The following is an 18,355-nucleotide window of genomic DNA, read 5'->3' on the forward strand; positions in this document are numbered from 1 at the left end:
ATATCTTCAAGGAAAATCGTATTTACCAAGTTTATTTGAAATGCGGATAAAGAACCCAAGGGAAATGATTTTGACCTCTCCACGCTGATTGATTACTTAGTCATCCCTACAGTTTAATGGGATCCATTCAATTGGGAAGGTGGAGCACTTGGATGATTAACATATTCCTTTCCCCCCTCAATCTGTGTTGAAGTGTCTTTGAAAGGGGCAAGGAAAGGGGGTCGTGGCTTAACATTATAAAGGAAAAAATAAGACGGCATTGCCGTCTTGCGTGGTGTTGAATACGCCTCTTGACAGGCTTTTGTAAAAACCAAAAGACCGGGAAAGATCTCACGAGCGCTATTTAGTATTTTGAAATATATTTCATCAAATCCCCTATCAGTTGAAATCAGTCTCTTTTACTCCACTTGAAAATGAAACTTTTGCCCATTTGCACTTGGCTTCTATGCCTTTTGCTTTTTATCGTGTGTTTGGGATCTGAATGTGGGACTCCACGGCGAATTGTAAGGTCTAAAAGAGACTTGGTACGCATCAGGGAAGCCAGAAGTACCTTCCCAGGAGCTTGTGCCACACGCTTGCCTCGGGGCAAACGCTCACTTCCCCGGATAGATCGGCGCTCCCCTCGCCTGTCACGGACAGGGGAAAGCACCCATGCAGGTCGGCGGAGGGCTATTTACTTTACCGGTAGAGGAGACCAACTACGTCTGAAACCCAGTGCAGAGGTGCCAAGGGGTAATTTTACTCTGGAAATGTGGATAAAACCCGCGGGTGGGCAACGCTCCCCAGCTGTTATCGGAGGTTTGATTTGCTTCATTATAACTTGCATTATCTATTCTCTGCAGAAATAATATTCATAGTGTAACTGCAGCATGCGCGTGCTTCATAAAGATCCAGCAGAAAAACGCAACACCTCCAATGTATGAATAGTTGCATAAACACTTGGCACTAACACTACTTTATATCAGTTTCACTATTTATGAGGTAATGTCTACATGTACTAAGAATAGTTACCCAATTACTGATCTCACTGAGGGTGGCATATAGAGATGCGCCTCTGCTGTTGTTGTTTACACTATCAAAAACTCACTTGGGTTTTGGATACTGCGCTGGGAGGCTATCATAACCAAACTTTTGGCTGCTCTTACATCTTGTAGTTAAAATCACACGTTTAATTAATCTTTGGATGTCTAGTGAGCTGATGTCACAGCAACTGCAATATCTCAATTTGGGTTCTTTGGCAACAAAACTCCCTTAATAACAAAGTCTGTTATGAACTGCAAATTTTGTTCAAAGTCATTAATAAACTCTTTAAAAAAAAAAAAAGACATTTTTGTCTATTATTAAAATTTTGTATCTATTTTTGTTTGTTTGTTAAAAACCACAGAAAGAGCATTTTTTGTCAGTTCCATCGAAACACTGATATTTAATAGCTGCATAGTCTAGATTTTCTGTATGATGCTATAATATTTGGTCAAGTGTCTGCGTGTCAGAAATTGCTTCAACAAATACGTCATCCCTTTGATACATAGGGTACTGTGGTCCTTATGTGCTCCTCTACTCTGCACTAAACATGCATAGCATATACAATCTAATATCCAACACTATAGCGCGTGCTTATTTTCCTTTCATCATAAGATTACTGCCTATTCACATTTTTGTTAATAATTTTGAATTCAAAAAGCGAATATATGTTCTGCCCTAAAGGAACGCGTTAATAGTTTATTATCAAATAACACAGTCGTGCATTTATATTTATTTAAAAAATGTTTATGTTTTTGCTTTAAAAATTTTGCATATTACGCATTTTTCTAAAGGGGATGGAGTAGAAAAGGTGGGCGTGTTAGTTGCTCGGTTGTATTTTTTTTTTTTTTCAAACAAATTTATTTGATTTCTTTTTTCATCCCTTCTTCAGCCAACAGAGAGCGTAATACTCGTGGAGTCGATTTACGAATCCCGCGTGCACCCTATGAACCCTTGTAGCACGCAGTTTTGTGGGAACATGAACGGAAATGTCCTGTAATGATGGACGAATCGAATCATTTTATTATCTCTCTAAAATGCTCGGAGTTCACAGGCCATGGTGAAACCCAGTGTAGTTGCTCAAATGTTTCTAAAGGGAAGGATTTGTCAGCTGTAATTAACAAACCCACTAGTTTCCTGTTTCTCTTGTGGATATCACAGAAAACCTGTCCCACAAGAACCACAGTGCTTACTTTTTGCTTCCACAAACTTTCCACAAAACGTTGTATGCCATTTAAATAAAAAAAAACAAAACAAAACAAAAGTTAAATAATTCCAAAAATAAAAGTTACAAAATAATAATAATTCTATAATTTAATTAATAAAATTAATAATTCTGGCCTTAGTAAGAGTTAGTAGGCAAATGCCCTTCAGTTATAGATTTCAAAATGCATGCTTTAAGTTGCAAATCATATTATCAGGACATTGAAAATGAATGTCTTTAAATATGTTTGGGTACGTTGTCTCTACATTAGCTTTATGTATCCAGGGAGTTGCATGATAATAGACAGATTGCATATATCTAGTCAGTGAGTCATCTAAAATTAGTCCTCACAATGATCTCCTAAGTCACTGTAACATTAAGAAGCAACGAGGGGGCGCTGGCAGAGTTTATATAGCTTCTCCACAACAAAATATTTTGTTCCATTTTCAAACAAACCTTAAATGTTGTGACATTTATAGTCCATGTAAGTTGTGGCCATTGTGTCAGTCATCACATTTTAACAATTCAGCATATAGACACATATGGGCTGTTTTGAAATTAGAAGAAATTAATGACAAAAATGCTTTAAGTGTCAAAGCAGAAGGAGAAAGCTATAAAAATATTGCCTTGTTCTTGCTTTCTTTAAGTGGTCGTATTATTTCCTTGCTCATTTTAAGATATTACAGTCCTTGCAACAAAATGTCATGCAATGGACTAGCCAGGGCAGTCTATCAGATCCTGAGACATAAGAATGCAGAGTGCAGAGAGAGTGACCAGATGCACTGAGCCTATTATTTTAATGTCTCATACAAATGGCTTTTTTACTAGAAGTTTTACAGCATATCCACAGACATCAGTATTTTAGCTGTTGGTTTAAATTTGAACATAAATGTTCACATTTGGCATGTGCTTTTAATCTTGTCTTTGAGGTCTCTCTTTTTTGTGTTGTACACAGTGAGATGGGATATTTTATGGCACATTACAATAACTTAATAAGCACCTCATAAAACTGTCAATAGCACCACTTAGAGGTTTGTAATGATGGCCATAAAAATTTAAATATTTAATTATCATGTTACAAAACATGGTGATTTATGGTTGGCTGGTTAGTGTAGTTGTTGACAGGTACTTAATGTTCCTATAATGTTAATAGATACTTTGTGGTTGGAGGCATTACGAAATGTGACATTTCATATAAATTCAGACATGTTATACTGCTGTGTATGGCAATTAATATTGTAATAAATAACAATTTACCTTGATTACATACATTATGGATGTATTAGAATTAAATTAAAATAATTTTATAAAATAAAATTTTCTATAAAGTGCACTGTAAATGGGTATACTGATTAAATAGTTAATGTAGGGCATAGGAATATTTAACCCAAAAATGAAAATTCTCTAATCAGACTTTCTTCTGCAGAACACAAAGAAATATTTTTAGAAAAAAATACCTTTGCTCTGTAGGTCCATTTAATGCAAGTGAATGGTGGCTGAACTTTGAAGCTACAAAAAGCACATAAAGGCAGCATAAAATAATCCATAAGACTCCAGTGGTTTAATCCATGTCTTCTGAAGTGATCCAATCAGTTTTGGGTTAGATGAGACCAAAATGCAACTCCTTTTTCACTATAAATCTTGACATCAGACATCTCCTTAGCAATCGTGATTTCAAGCTCGATTACACCTCCAAGCGCCATCTAGCACTCTGCACATGCACCAAGCACTAGGAAGTGTAGTCGAGCTTGTAAGCACGTTTCGTGCCTAGAGATTGCAATGGCAAAATGAAAAAAGAGTTACATTTTGGACTGTACTCCCCAAAACTGGTTAGGTCACTTCAGAAGACACGGATTAAAACACTTGAGTCTTTTAGATGACTTTTATGCTGACTTTATGTGCTTTTTGGAGCTTCAAAGTTTTGGTCACCATTCACTTGCATTGTATGGACCTACAGAGCTGAGATATTCTTACAAAAATCTTTGTTTGTGATCGCAAAAGAAAGAAAGCCATACATATCTGTGGTGGCATGAGGGTGATTAAATGATGAGAGATTTTTCATTTTTGGGTGAACTATCCCTTTCACTAGTTAAACTTATGGATACCCTTCTAGATATTTAAATAAAGGTCTTTAGACAATACAGGTGTATGGTCCTTTTTCCAGACAGTTGCATTGGTGTCTTTCATTTCATTATGTTCACTTTGTAGTGCTCTGTCCATGGTGCTGGATACTGAGATGGAATGAACTCAAAATGGATGCTTTCATGAAATATTGGAATGGATTACAAGCTGTACCATATTTGGCATAAGGAGCCAGCTGCACAGATTTTCAGAATTACATTTTAACTTTTATAAAAGCATGTACTTAATTCCATGACTGGATAGATTTTCATAAAGCAAGTTTGCAAAGCAAGCAATGTTCTATTTGTGTGTGTGAGTTTTTCTTAAAAATGTATCATTCAATAGTGTTTAATCTGTTATCTTTAAGATGGATAGAGTGGTGTATGTATTATGAGCTATTGGTTTTTAAGGATATTTGCATTTGCATTGTTAGGTCCATTCATCCAACTCCTTTTCTCCTTTCCCTAAACTGAGCCCCTTGCATGTCTGAAATTTGGGGCTGGCAAGAAATGTACCTGTTTGTTATTTCCCACTTAGTGGTCTCATTCCAGGATTTCACAGATTGTAATTTCCTCAGTTTTATGGTACAATTTATTTTTATGGATGCTGGCAGTGGTTTTTCTGGCAGCCCAGAAGTGAGAGGGAACTACATGCTCCTGTCTGCTCCTTAGTATGGCATTCCCAAATGAATGATCTTTTTAAAGTGGTCAATCTTAGCGGTCAAAAGATCCTCATGTATTAAGCTTCACTCAAGGTCGTTTAAGCAGTTCAATCCAAAAGCTTTTCAGTCCTCCTTTGGAGTTGTGTATCATGATGTGTGTAGTGTAGTAATATGATATAGTTATATTTTCTCTGCTACCCTAGTAACACTTTACATCTTATTTTCCCTAATTGTTTTTTTACCAGTTACCTTTAACCAACACATCTTACCGCTGAGGAAAAGAGAGAATTCCTCATTTAGGAACCAAAAACTGGCTGAGCTGTTGAGATGAAATGTTAGCATAGATCATAAATAATACACCCTATATCTGATTTCTGCAGAATTACAATATAATGATACATTCAAAATACTCTTGTATACTTTCTTTTCTATTGGTTGATTATTAAGGAAACATACCCGTTAAATGTAAGAATACGTTTCCTTCTGTAACTCAGCACATGGCTTCCAAATGAAACAGGAAGAAAGGGTTTTAGAGCCCCTATCATAATACGGACTGGGCCGAAAAAAAAGAACCATTTTTTTTATTTCAAACATCCCTACTGCTGAGGCACATTTCAAGAAAATAGACTTAAAATGCAAGTAACCTTTGCTCTGTTGATACAAGACCACACTGTCTGGGAGTGATTGCTAGCAGATGCTTCTTTGTAGGCCTGTAGTCCTTGGACTGGACTGTGGCAACGATTTGATCATGGGAACCATGTTGTGTTACCAACTTTTTGAACAAACACACATGCTGTTTTTGGTCACTATCTGTATCAGTGTGCACTAAATTACGTCTGTAGTTTTGCACCATTCATTAAATGGCTGATTAAATCAGGATCTACTCATTGAGTCCAGCATTTATTGATTATAATTGATGTACTTCTGCATTAGTGTGTACATACTATAAGTTAAAATATAAACTACAATTCATCAACGATATTACGATTGTGCAGACGATCACACTGTGAATTTGTCAATAGTAGGTCAAAAGTTCTGTTGCTTAAATCAGTCTGTGCTTACCGAAATTTGAAAACACTGCCTCAGTGGCCGAAGCTGGAAGTGTTGTTGAGGTGAAATCTCCACAGGGTGGTGCCAAAATTTAGTTGTATTTTTAGTTGTAAATGATGTAATACAATCAACAGGAATACATTTTATTAACCCTACTCCCTAACCTAAACCCCAACCCTAAACCTACCTGTCAGTAGAGTTAAAATGTAATTTCAGAGCCAAACTACAGCCCAAAATTCGCACTCACTATTGTTTGTTAATGCAATAACATTCTGATTTCCAAGGGACTACAACCCCTATCTCAGCATGAACATAATTACTTCTTGTTTTCCATAGGACCTGTGTACTACTCAGTAGCACCATAGGAAAAGATGAACACATTTGAATTGATGCAAAAATGTCTGATGGGGATTACACTTGTCAGTAATTTGGCAGAATGGGGCACAAAAGTATTCGGAGGCAACATATCGATTTCCTGTGTGATCATGTTGGATCGTAATCGACAATAAAATGTATCTAATATGTGTCATTCTCCTGCAGGACTCTATGATAAATGCTTCTACGCATCCAGTGATAGAGGATGGTTGGTTGGCATCAAAGCAGTCAGCGACCAAGCCAACCGTGACCCTCGCTTTTTCTTCTCCCTAAAGACAGACAGAGCCCACAAAGTTACCTCGATAGCCTCCAACACACCCTACATTCCCAATCAGTGGTCACATCTGGCTGTCACCTACAATGGCCTCTTTATGAAGCTGTATGTTAATGGGGCGCAGGTTGCTGTAAGCCGAGACCAATCTGGTGAAATTTTCAGCCCACTTACCAAGAAGTGCAAGGTGCTAATGATTGGTGGAAATGCCATAAACCACAACTACAGGGGAACAATGGAACACTTGAGCTTGTGGCATCGAGCTCTGACCCAACGCGAGATCATTAGATACATGGGTCATAGTCACACCCACTCTGACGATCTTTCACAGACAGTGGTCTATGAGAACTTTGAGAACATGTCAAGAAAGTGGCTAACAGTGAAAGATGGCAGCTTCCCCCGGTTGGAGCATTCAGACCGGAACCTTGCAGGAGACTTCAGTGGCTCTCTTGATACTGTACTGAAACCTCCACCTTGCGGACAGACCATATGTGACAATGTGGAGGTAGTGACGAACTACTACCAGCTCTGGAGCTTCCGCAAACCCAAGACGGTGCGTTATCGAGTGATAAATGTTTACGACGATGTAGGACAGTGGCCGACTGTTACCGAACACCAAATTAACCTTCAGCACCAGCACTTGAACAATGCTTTCCGCGTCTACAACATTACCTGGGAGCGCACTGTTCACAATGTCTACAACTCATCCTTGCGTAACCGCCTAATATTGGCCAACTGTGATATCAGCAAAGTGGGTGATGAAGAGTGCGATCTTGAATGTAACCACACTCTTACAGGTTTCGATGCTGGATACTGTAAGAGTCAGACTACACGCTGTCCTGAATACAAACAGGGGAATGGAGTTTGTGACCCAGAGTGTAACTGGGACAATTTCTATTATGACCATGGAGACTGCTGCAACCCCAACATCACTGATGTCACAAAGACCTGCTTTAATCCTACATCACCCCTCAGGTAATTCTCAAAACTGTTTTTCAAACATTCTGTGTCCTAACCAGACTCAATGTGAAAAAAGTTATCTCTTCCATGTAAATCTTAGTTTTTATCCTAACTACTGTAGTCGCGACAATGACAAGCATCAAGCGACAGGACATTTTGACAATCACTTGATTTCTATGTCTGTAGTGTTGCACTAATTGTGAAATCTAATTGGCCCAAACTCCTGCTCCACATAACTGTTTAGCAAATATGTTCTGATTGGCTGTGATTGTGTGACACCAGGCAGCAGTTTTGCCTTCAGTGTGGACAGACAAAATGCTTGTCACAATTTTGCTTGTCGATACTTGACGCATCACACCTGGTTAGGACAGGAAAAAAATACTAATGTACTGTATGTATTCAGAGAAATCAGTTAATTTGGTATTAAAAGTGATTTTAATTGTTTAATCAGTAATGCAAATATCAAAGTGAGTCTACTAACCAGGACGGCATTTCCCATAAGCATCGTAAGCCTAAGTAGATTGTAGAAACCATTGGTGCCAATGGCCTCTACGACCAACTTGAGCTTAGCATGCTTTTGGGAAATGCAGCCCAGTATGACTTGAAATGGCTTTGTATAAGATTATAATATTTTCTAACTCAGGGTTAGAAGTTCATTTCTGTTTAAAGATTTTGGAAAGAACAGAGGGAACTCTAGGACACCATTATCTTCATTCTTATGTGTGAAGCTTTCAGCTATCTCAGTTTTGTTCCATTAATGTACTATGACGTGACATCCTGAAAACATCTTTTGTTGAATGGGAGTCAGAGTTCTGAAGTATGAAGTATAGGATGTATGCAGATTTGAGAAACAATAAAACACCATGAAGGATGAGATGCGGCCCTATGTTTTGGTACTCACTGTTTTGTGAGTGTCTCTGTAGTAGTGAGATTCCGGCCAGTACTTGTGTGTTTCATGTATCCCAGGGGTCTATTTTGGTGTCGATTCAAAGCTGAGCAACCAATCACTTTTTACTTTGTGGATAAAATGAACTGCTCACGTGGTGACCAGATGTGAAGACTAAGGAGATTTTAGACATAGTTCTCCTTTTTGTAAGCTTATAAAAGTGATTTGATAGAGAGTAAGTGGGAATGGAAAGTATGTCCCCCTAGACAACCAGAGGAGCCAATCACAGCTTAGTACAGAATCTCCAAAACTATTACTTACAGCATTAGACTCTTCTGGGAGTGCTACTCAAGAAAAAGAACCTTCCAGAAATATGTTGAGGTTGTGGGGGGCATTGGATGCTGTTGGTGTAAAGCACTGCTTTTGTTCTCTGGATGGCTGAACAAACCAGAGTTCTCCTTTCCACAGTTCTTCTTACTATGCAACCGTTTTGTTTGCAAATTGTAATCATACACACTCCACATGTTTTGTCAGCAGATGCTTGCTGCTTATGCTTCAAAGCAAAACTGCTGATGGTCATTTTGTGCACAGTGTTTAGTTTTCTTAGTTTTAATCAGAGCAAACAAGTGCATTTAAGGACAACCAGGGAGCTGTGCCAGCATAAAAAGGAGAGGCATGTCAAGGTCCAAGTTTATTCTCAGGAAACATTCATTTTAATATGGTTGCATGCTGATTATATAACTATTTTCATATTTCATATCTGAATAAAAAAAAAGGCATTACTTGCCTTTGATATGTCCTTTAAATTATCTGATTTGTTTCAGGTTCGTAACCTCGTTGAAGTGTGGCACTGTTTGCAATAACATAATGTTATTGCTTCCTGTTCTTCTGTGGTTATAGTTCCGTAGTTCACTGTCTTTGTTTTTTTAGCTGCCATGATTACAAGTTTGTCCTGTTGTCGTGTGTGTGTGTGTGTGTGTGTGTGTGTGTGTGTGAGAGAGAGAGAGAGAGAGAGAGAGAGAGAGAGAGAGATTAGACTAGAGAATATGTGGTCAACCAGAGAAAGGAAAGCACTCCAACTTGTTGCTTGTTTTGATTTGATTATGGTATGTCTGGAGAGCTTTGCTGAGGGCCGCATAACGAAGTGATTTGACATTCCTTTTTGATTGTACAAGTATGCATGAACAAAGAGTTGTGCAAGAACAGAACAATGGAATCAAATGCTGTGATGAATTTTTTTTTTTTTTTTTTGCTAAGACTCATGCATATGTGGCAGTCAACTTTGAAATCTGCCATTTTCAACATTTCTATTATTAATAATCCATAATTATTTTTTCTGTGGGTTTTGCTTAAAGGGAGAGTTCACCCAAAAATAAAAATTCTCTCATCATTTACCAACCCTTATGTCATCCCAGATGTGTATGACTTTCTTTCTTCTGCTGGATATTAGAGGAATATTTCAGCTCTGTATGTTCTTACAATGCAAGTGAATGGGAACCGAAATGTTGATGCTTTTTTTAAGCTACAAATGCACATAAAGGCAGCATAAAAGTAATCCATAAGACTCCAGTAGTTAAATCTATATCTTCAGAAGCGATATGATAGGTGTGGGTGAGAAACAGATCAATATGTAAGTCCTGTTTTACTATAAATTCTCCTCCCTGCCCAGTAGGTGGTGATATACATGAAGAATGCGAATTGCCAAAAACAGAAGAAGAAGAATGTGAAAGTGAAGATTTATAGTAAAAAATCATATCGCTTCTGAAGACATGGATTTAACCACTGGAGTCTTATGGATTACTTTTATGCTGCCTTTACTGAATGTGCTATTGGAGCTTAAAAAATTCAGTCACCATCAGGGTTGGGAGGGTTACTTTTAAAATATATTCCACTACAGATTACAGAATACATGCTGTAAAATGTAATTAGTAGCACTGATAGATTTTTAAACTTGTTTTGATTTTAAAAAAATCTGCCAGTACAGTAAGACAAAATACACATGTTAAAAATACATTCTATGAAAAACCTAAATATCTTATGCAGTGTTGTTTCTAAAACAAGATGAATCTAACTGATCTTGTTTTAAGGATTTTTAGATATTTTTACAGAAAAACAGTGCAAAAATTCTCATCAAGAATAATATCAAAGTTCTTACTAGAGAAATAAAATATGATGTTGATTTGTTTTGTTTTTTTGGTTTTTTTTTTTATAAAAAAGAAACATGATCATGTCTGGTATCAGGTGCATGTAAAATGGCTAGAAATAGCATTTTAGATTAGCATAAAGCTAAATTTTCACATGACTGCTCCAAATTTACTTCTCTGTCTGCTCGTATGAATTTAACACATCATAAGAAAATGTTTCACAGCTCTATGGATCGCATCATTTATATGGATAAATGTTTCCAACTGAAATTAAACAAATGACAATAAAATGCAAAGTAATTTTTTCAGTAATCAAAATACTTTTTGAATGTAACTGCATTCTGATTACCAACGATTTAAATTGTAACTGTAGTGGAATACAGTTACTTATATTTTGTATTTTAAATACGTAATCCCATTACATGTATTCCGTTACTCCCCAGCCCTGGTCACCATTCACTTGCATTGTATGGACCTACAGAGCTGAGAAATTCTTCTAAAAATCTTTGTTTGTGTTCTGCAGAAGAAAGAAAGAAAGTCATACACATCTGGGATGGCATGAGGGTGAGTAAATGATGAGAGAATTTAAAGCTAATAGCTGGTTCTCTTATCAAGGATTTTGAAAAGCACACTCTTAGCACCTTGTTTTTTCTCTGAAGGCTTGAGAAACCACATGTCTACACAAGTGTGGCAATCCAATGCACAGAAACACACACACATAGTCAACACAAATACTCAGTTCAACCCCTGGTGTTTAAAAGTAGGGTGAGGAAAAAGAATTAAGCCCTGGGGACAGAAGGATTTCCTCTTTTAAAATGGTAGTAATTAAATAGTCCTTTAACATGCCACTGTGAGGCCATCTGATTCATTTGTATAAGGAGCCCCTTTCATTGGGGGCTTCAGTGGGAACCTCCACCGCATTAGCATCACTGGACACACACACACACACTATTTCTAGCAGAAAGACTCTGGATCCTTATGCTTTCATTCAATCAGGCATCTCATCCAATCACATTACAGCCTCCGCTTTATAAGCCTACACACCTATCTCTATTGTTCACATACTTCCATTGATTTAAGTCATGCACATGTTAGTGAAACATACAATCATGCCACATGCTATGCCTCCCTTTTCCAAGCAACAGTCGCTTCATGTTGGATTATTACTCACCTCGATGTTCGTGTCAGCACAGTTTGGTGTCATCAAGAAAATACACTAAGTTCTCAGTCTATTCTTATTTTGGGGGAACAGTTGTCAATGCAAATAGCTGGTGGTTGATGGGGTTTCAGGCTTTCTGCTATCAATGTTGTTCTCAATTATCTGTTTTTCATATTCCTTTACTGCATCAATATCGCTTTTCAAGCAGCAATATTTCATTTTACTAGGGTCTCATTCTCACTGATTTCTCAAGTTCAAGTTCACAAATGTTGATCTGTTTACTCAGTGTTTGGATGCCATAGCGTACCCCTCATCGGGGAATCAAGATTCATTATTCATGCACGTCATAATGCATAAGTACTCATTGTACGTGGTCTGATTACATCATTAAGTTAAGATGATGCTTATCGCGTTCTGCCATTCTCTCTAATCTCATGTTAAATCACAAACTGTCTTCTTGACTTAATACTGTATGTCTATATCCGCATTCTCCTTAAAGGGGAAGAATCATCTGTTCTGTGTGCCCACTGACACCTAGCAGTAAGCATTGCTCATTACACTCAGTATTTCATTAACAGCACAATGCATTTGGCTGTTCTCACATAAATAATCATATCAAACCGAGGGTACAAATTCTTATATCAGTTGTTACATGTTTCGTTTTATTAGACTCTTTTTGGCATCATTACACTGTTGAGATTTTATAATCATGGGTTACTGTAAAATATTTATTCTCAATTAGTGATAGGACTATGAAGCTTTCTAAACAATGGGGCTTTATCAAAATGTTTGAAATTCCATGCTTCATCACTCAAGTTTCCGCATACAGTTCTTTTTCTGCATCTGTTGTCAAAACATAAGCTCCCCATTAATGATCTCAATGTTAGTTTAACAACATTACATTTATTTTAAGTTATCTATGCAATTTGATTATTTTGCCCCTTACACTGTATATATGCTCAGGGCCAAAGCAGTAACATTTAGTAGCAAGTAAGTAAGGTATTTGTATTACTTTACGGGGATAACGACAGTGCTGGATTAGCACTTAATTTTGAAGCAGATACCAAATATTCAGTTGACTGAAGCTTCACACGTAATGGACCATGCTTGCGTGTTGTTGGTTTGGCATGGGCTTCATCAAAGCTTCTGCATCAAACATCACATCATTATTGGCATTTACATGTTTTCCCTTTTGATCTGCTACTTGCGGTATTCGCAGTCCCTTACCCTTCAGTCGCCTAAGATTTTAAATAGTTATATAGCCATTTAGGATTTTTAAATCCTAATCTTTCTTTAACAATTGATGTCCATCTCCTACAGCCTAAAGGAGCACTGACTTTGCAACTGCAAGTCTCCCTGTCATTCAACACATTCTTACTTCCTAGCGTTCACTCCTTGGGCGGTGTTTGTGACACAGCAACTACGGTGCTCCTGCTAATGGTTCAATCCATCTCCTGAGCAGCGCAAATGTGCTGTTCAGGCGCTGCAGCTGTGGCTTGTCTTTCTTGCCATGCAACTAAGCATTCCACAACACCGCAACTGTGGTGTGTTATCTGATTCGGGTCAGTACATCTCCTAGGCGGCCCAAAGGTGCTTTCTAGGAGCCACAACTGTGGCATGTCTTTTGGGCCATGCTTCTAAGCATCCCACAACACTGCAAATAGGGTTTATAAAGAAAGCATTAATTTCCCTCCACATGGCAAAGCTTTGTTTATCTTTGCAGGGTTTTTGCACAAACAATGGTTCAATCATATGGTTCAAATGCAAAATGTGTTATTATTTTGGTATTGCAAAAACGCAAACTTCTTTTGTCCTCCTGCAGGAGTATTACACAAACCACATCACCCCTATCGTGGGGCTCAAACGCAAACAGAGTTTGTCCTTTTGCAGAAGTATTGCACGGAAGACATTGTTCTTATCAAGGTCTCAAAAGCAAAACGTTGTTTTGAACTTTTGCAGGGGCACTGCACAACTCTGCCCAGCTCAGTCACAAGCATTGTTTACCCCTCTGCAAAGATATTGCACAACAAGGCTCACTCATTCACAGGGGCTCTACAATTAAAATAAGCTTGCCTACCCTTCTGAAGGGTCTGGCACAATAGTAGCATGTCGCACAGTCATATACAGGCTTACATCATTCTTTGATATTTCCTCTTTTTTCAGATTGTCCATCACCTTCTGAAGACCTGGGTGTTGTCCCGAGTCTAATTATTTGGTTTTATATTTTCTTTGGGGGCATAGGTTAAATTAGGTTCTTATCCTTTTGGGGTAAACTCTGCTCCCCTGCCGTCATCGCCTCCGGCAGGATCTGATGGTTCAAGCAAGTATCTGACCGCTGAACCGTAGGATGGGGCTTACGCCAAAAATGATAAATTTCTCTACATTCTTAACAATTCCAATAATCCAGAGAAATTAAAAAAATAGAAATTAATATACACCAACTATATGAAACTACACATGAAACTCATGGATGTGCATATTAGGGAAAGGTGCCCTGTTTATTACCAGACAGGCTGCACAGCTTTTGTGGCTGGTAACTGTAGGGAAAGGGGTAGAGTTATGGGTCAAACAATACATAGGACCCCTTTCACCCATAGGTTCCTGAACAGACACTGGTCTTTGATGTTTGAGGACCTGTAACTTGTTGGATAAATAACTTTACTGCTACAGAGTGGATTACAAATTGTGGTAGTTTTTTTTTTCACTCTGAGTTAAAATAGACAAAAGATTGAATTTTTTAGTTTAAATCCTCTCTGTTTAACAGTGACACCATGATAGAAAGGAAGGATAGAGACAGTCAATAGATTGCAGATAATTGATGGTCTAATCCCCTTAAGAATGTCAAATTGTATTTATTAAAGGGATCATGAGAAAAAAAAAAAGAAGAGTTCTTTGCACTATGAAAACATACTGTAAGTTTCAGAACTTAAAACTTCCTTTCCAGTTCACAAGGACCGTTTATTAAAACTTACAGTAGCTTCAAAAATAAAGATATTTTATTTGAGGTATGTTGTCTGTTTGTCCATACAATGCAAGTAAATGGTGACCAAATTTTCAAGCCCAAATGACATAAAGCATAAAGGTAACCCATAAGACTTCAGTGGTTTAGAACAGACCAAAATATTACTCCTTTTCACTATAAATGTTGACATCAGCCATCTACTAGGCGATAATTTTTTCAAGCTTGATTTCACTTTCTAGTGCCATCTAGTGCTCAGCGCATGCGTCAAGCACTAAGAAGTGTAATCGAGGTGGAAATCATGTTCGTGCTTAGAGACTGCAATGGCAAGAGTTACATTTTGGTCTGTTATGACCCTGATTTAAGGCTGTCAAATTAAAAATAGAAATGTGAATTTTCGTCGAATTTAAAATAAAATAGCTCATTCGAATGCTAAAACTGTGTATTCAAATTCTGGATGCGCTTTCAAAGGTTCAAGCTCTTTTTTTATTAGACACTGCATCTAAAAAAACACAGCGCTCCTGCACTAGACGCTGAATAAACAACAAATGCGGCAAAACAATAAAAGATGTTCATCTAGCATGTTTACATAGAAAAACAAATGGTAAACTGGATGGTTGCAAGCGTTCTGTGTGAACAGTCCCTTAGGTAGAGTTCTTTGGCCATTGCCTCTTTCTCTCTTTTTTAGCATTTCTCATATTAAGCACTGGGTTTTAAAATGCTTTGTCAGGAGTTCAATTTATAAATGTGTTTCTCGAGATCCTCGTGTTCTGTTTCGTTCTGTTCCATTCTGTTGTGTTCTGTCTGTATGAACAGCCCCAGGGCAGCTTCACCACAGAGTTCAGCCAAATACTACTACTCTCTTGGAATATTGCTACCGTACATACAACTGTAATATATGAAAAACATTGTGGTGTTGCCATTATAATGAAGTGTGAGTCTGGAGTAGTATACTGTGGCAAGTGCAACACCATGTTAACATAGAACTGTATGTTGAAGCGTTTTGTATTACTTTTTACTTAACATTTGATAATACGAATCAACTAAATCCTTTTATATATTTATTTTTATTTTATTTCATGCACATTAGTTTTAAATGGAATTCACATTTTTTAAAAGCCAGTAATATTCTTTTCAGTAATATAATACGGTGCTGTATGGTTTTTATATATATATATATATGTATATATTCATTGCGCCCTCTTGTGGACTAGGAAACAATGTCAATTTAAATATGTGCTGACTTTATAATTCAAATTTAATCCGAATTTTGGTATTTTTTAAAGTTAAAAATTAGAATTTATTTTCTCAGGCCTGTTGACAGCCCTAACCCAATTGGATCGCTTCAAAAGACATGGATAAAACCACTGGAGGTATATGAATTACTTTTACGCTGCCTTTCTGTCCTTTTTGGAGCTTGAAAAGTTGGTCACCATTCACATGCACAGTATGGACAAACAGACATCATATCTCCATTAAAATATAAATTTTTTTGTGTTCCGTGAAAGAAAGAAAGAAAGAGAGTCATACAAGTTTGAGATGATATAAGGATGAGTCAATGATGGGTGAACTATTCCTTTAACAAGCGTACATGTGCACATCCAGTTAACAATGCCTTTTGGGTGTTCAGAAACTTGTCCCACTCAGTCATTGTGATATAAGGATAAATATTATTTCTAAATACCAGAAGAACTAACGATTAGAGTAAAATATGGAAAATGTTTCCAGACCTGCGGTTTCTGGCTGTGTGTAGCACCTGATGCTCTGCATATCCTTTCAAGAAATCCCAAGGTTTAGTTTAGTTTTAACAAGGTCCTTGATCATTTCAGTCTGACCATTTATGCAGCATATTTTGGCTTTGGTTTGGAATAGTGGTGGGCATTATATTAAATATTCACGATATAATCACAACGATTTTGCTGATGATATAAAAATTAAGTAATACCGTGAATATCACGATGATTTTAATGTGCTTTTTTTATTTGCCCATTAAGTTTCATAATGAGTGCATCAGTAGACTAATTTCACGACCCTTCATGGTTGCACAATAAAAAAGAAACAAAAGAAAAACATAAAAATGGTGATATGGTAATGTGTGATTAGTAAATTGCAAAAGGCTTTGATTAAAGACAGATAAACATGGTCTGTGTGTGCTTCTGATTAAGCGTGTGAAGCACTGTTTTTAGCACTTTTTAGCAGCTCACATGTATTGTGAAAGAAAAGTACAGCAGATTCAAGCATAAAAGCTATTATACAAATCTAAAAATGCAGAACAGTGTAACAGAAAATGAGGAGAAGACAGTGCTTCAACAGGTGTGGAACATTGTAAACTGTCAAAAAAATACACGCTGCACTTTCATTGTCAAAATAAAAGCTCCAGGTGAAGGTGAAGGAAATATAATACTTTTATATAAAACAAATCTACTCCTCAAAACAATAATGATAATTCAGTATTATATTATAATAATAAAGTTCCACAGTAGACTTAAAGATTTGGTACCACAGTAATAATTTAGTATTATTCAATATTTAACTGGGTTCCAAGAAAAAAAAAAGTAAAGTAGTTTTTGAACACATTGTTCATTCACAAAAAAATGTTTTAGTAAAAATATATGAAGGTAAATAATGCTTTTTATTGAGTTACTATGTACAGTATTATTGTATATAAAATATAAATATAAAAGTGCATATTAATTAAAATGATTAAATCTCATTCTCTCTTGTGTTCATTTAGTGAAAAACTGTGAGAAACATGTCTTTATTATTTTTAAATAGATTTGTATTTAATGCCTTTAAAATACTGAATCAACTTGGCTACAATGGCTGTTTGAATGAAATGATGGTTCCTCTAGTTTAAAATAAATCACTTTTTAGCCATTTTACAGCAAATACATAATTATCGAGATATAAAATAGAATATTGCCAATAGGCTGAACAATATTGATATATCATTTTTATAGCCATATCGCTCGGCCCTAGTTTGGAACAACATTAGAGTGAGTTAATGATGACAGAATTTTCATTTATGGGTGAGTTAGCCCTTTTTACAGTTGTATTATTTTCACACAATATTTCCAATATGTTTTGCTTTATCTGATTCTCTTATTCACATCTGTTCATATATCAAAATTCCGAACATCCCCATCCACCCAAGACCTCGCAATAAATATATCCCCCTTCCTTTAGCCCTTTTTTATGGTTACTGTCTGTGAATTATATTTTTTTCTGTAGAGGTCAGCTACAAATTATCCCATGAGTCCATGAACCTCACGCCTGCTTGTGCGTGATGCTAATTGTGTAGAAGATTGATCACTCCTCTTATGTACTTGGAGCTGATGAAAAGATCTGTGAAAGGCTGAGAAAATTATAGCCCTCTAAACCAACTGGTGAACACTGCCATGCCTACCCGCCCATAGCAGCTCCACGCAAAGCCACACTCAGTACATCTGGATGTAAGGCCTTCTTTACTGATTCAGATGAATAATACATGGGTGTAAATGGATGAAGCCATAATCTTGCATTTAATAGGCATTAAATATAAATGC

At 36.9% G+C, this 18,355-nt stretch overlaps 1 protein-coding gene across 1 annotated transcript in view; it reads left to right on the plus strand.

Moving 5' to 3' along the window:
* The first annotated feature begins 413 nt into the window (after nt 1-413).
* Nucleotides 414-18,355, plus strand: part of pappab (pregnancy-associated plasma protein A, pappalysin 1b) — a 138,852-nt gene continuing 120,910 nt past the window's right edge. Inside the window, exons 1-2 of the mRNA XM_051669375.1 lie at nt 414-798; nt 6,597-7,677. Coding sequence (XP_051525335.1) covers nt 414-798; nt 6,597-7,677 — 1,466 coding nt within the window. The remainder of the gene's footprint in view (nt 799-6,596; nt 7,678-18,355) is intronic.

This window comes from Myxocyprinus asiaticus, chromosome 3, assembly GCF_019703515.2.
Source record: "Myxocyprinus asiaticus isolate MX2 ecotype Aquarium Trade chromosome 3, UBuf_Myxa_2, whole genome shotgun sequence".
NCBI classification, from domain to species: domain Eukaryota; kingdom Metazoa; phylum Chordata; class Actinopteri; order Cypriniformes; family Catostomidae; genus Myxocyprinus; species Myxocyprinus asiaticus.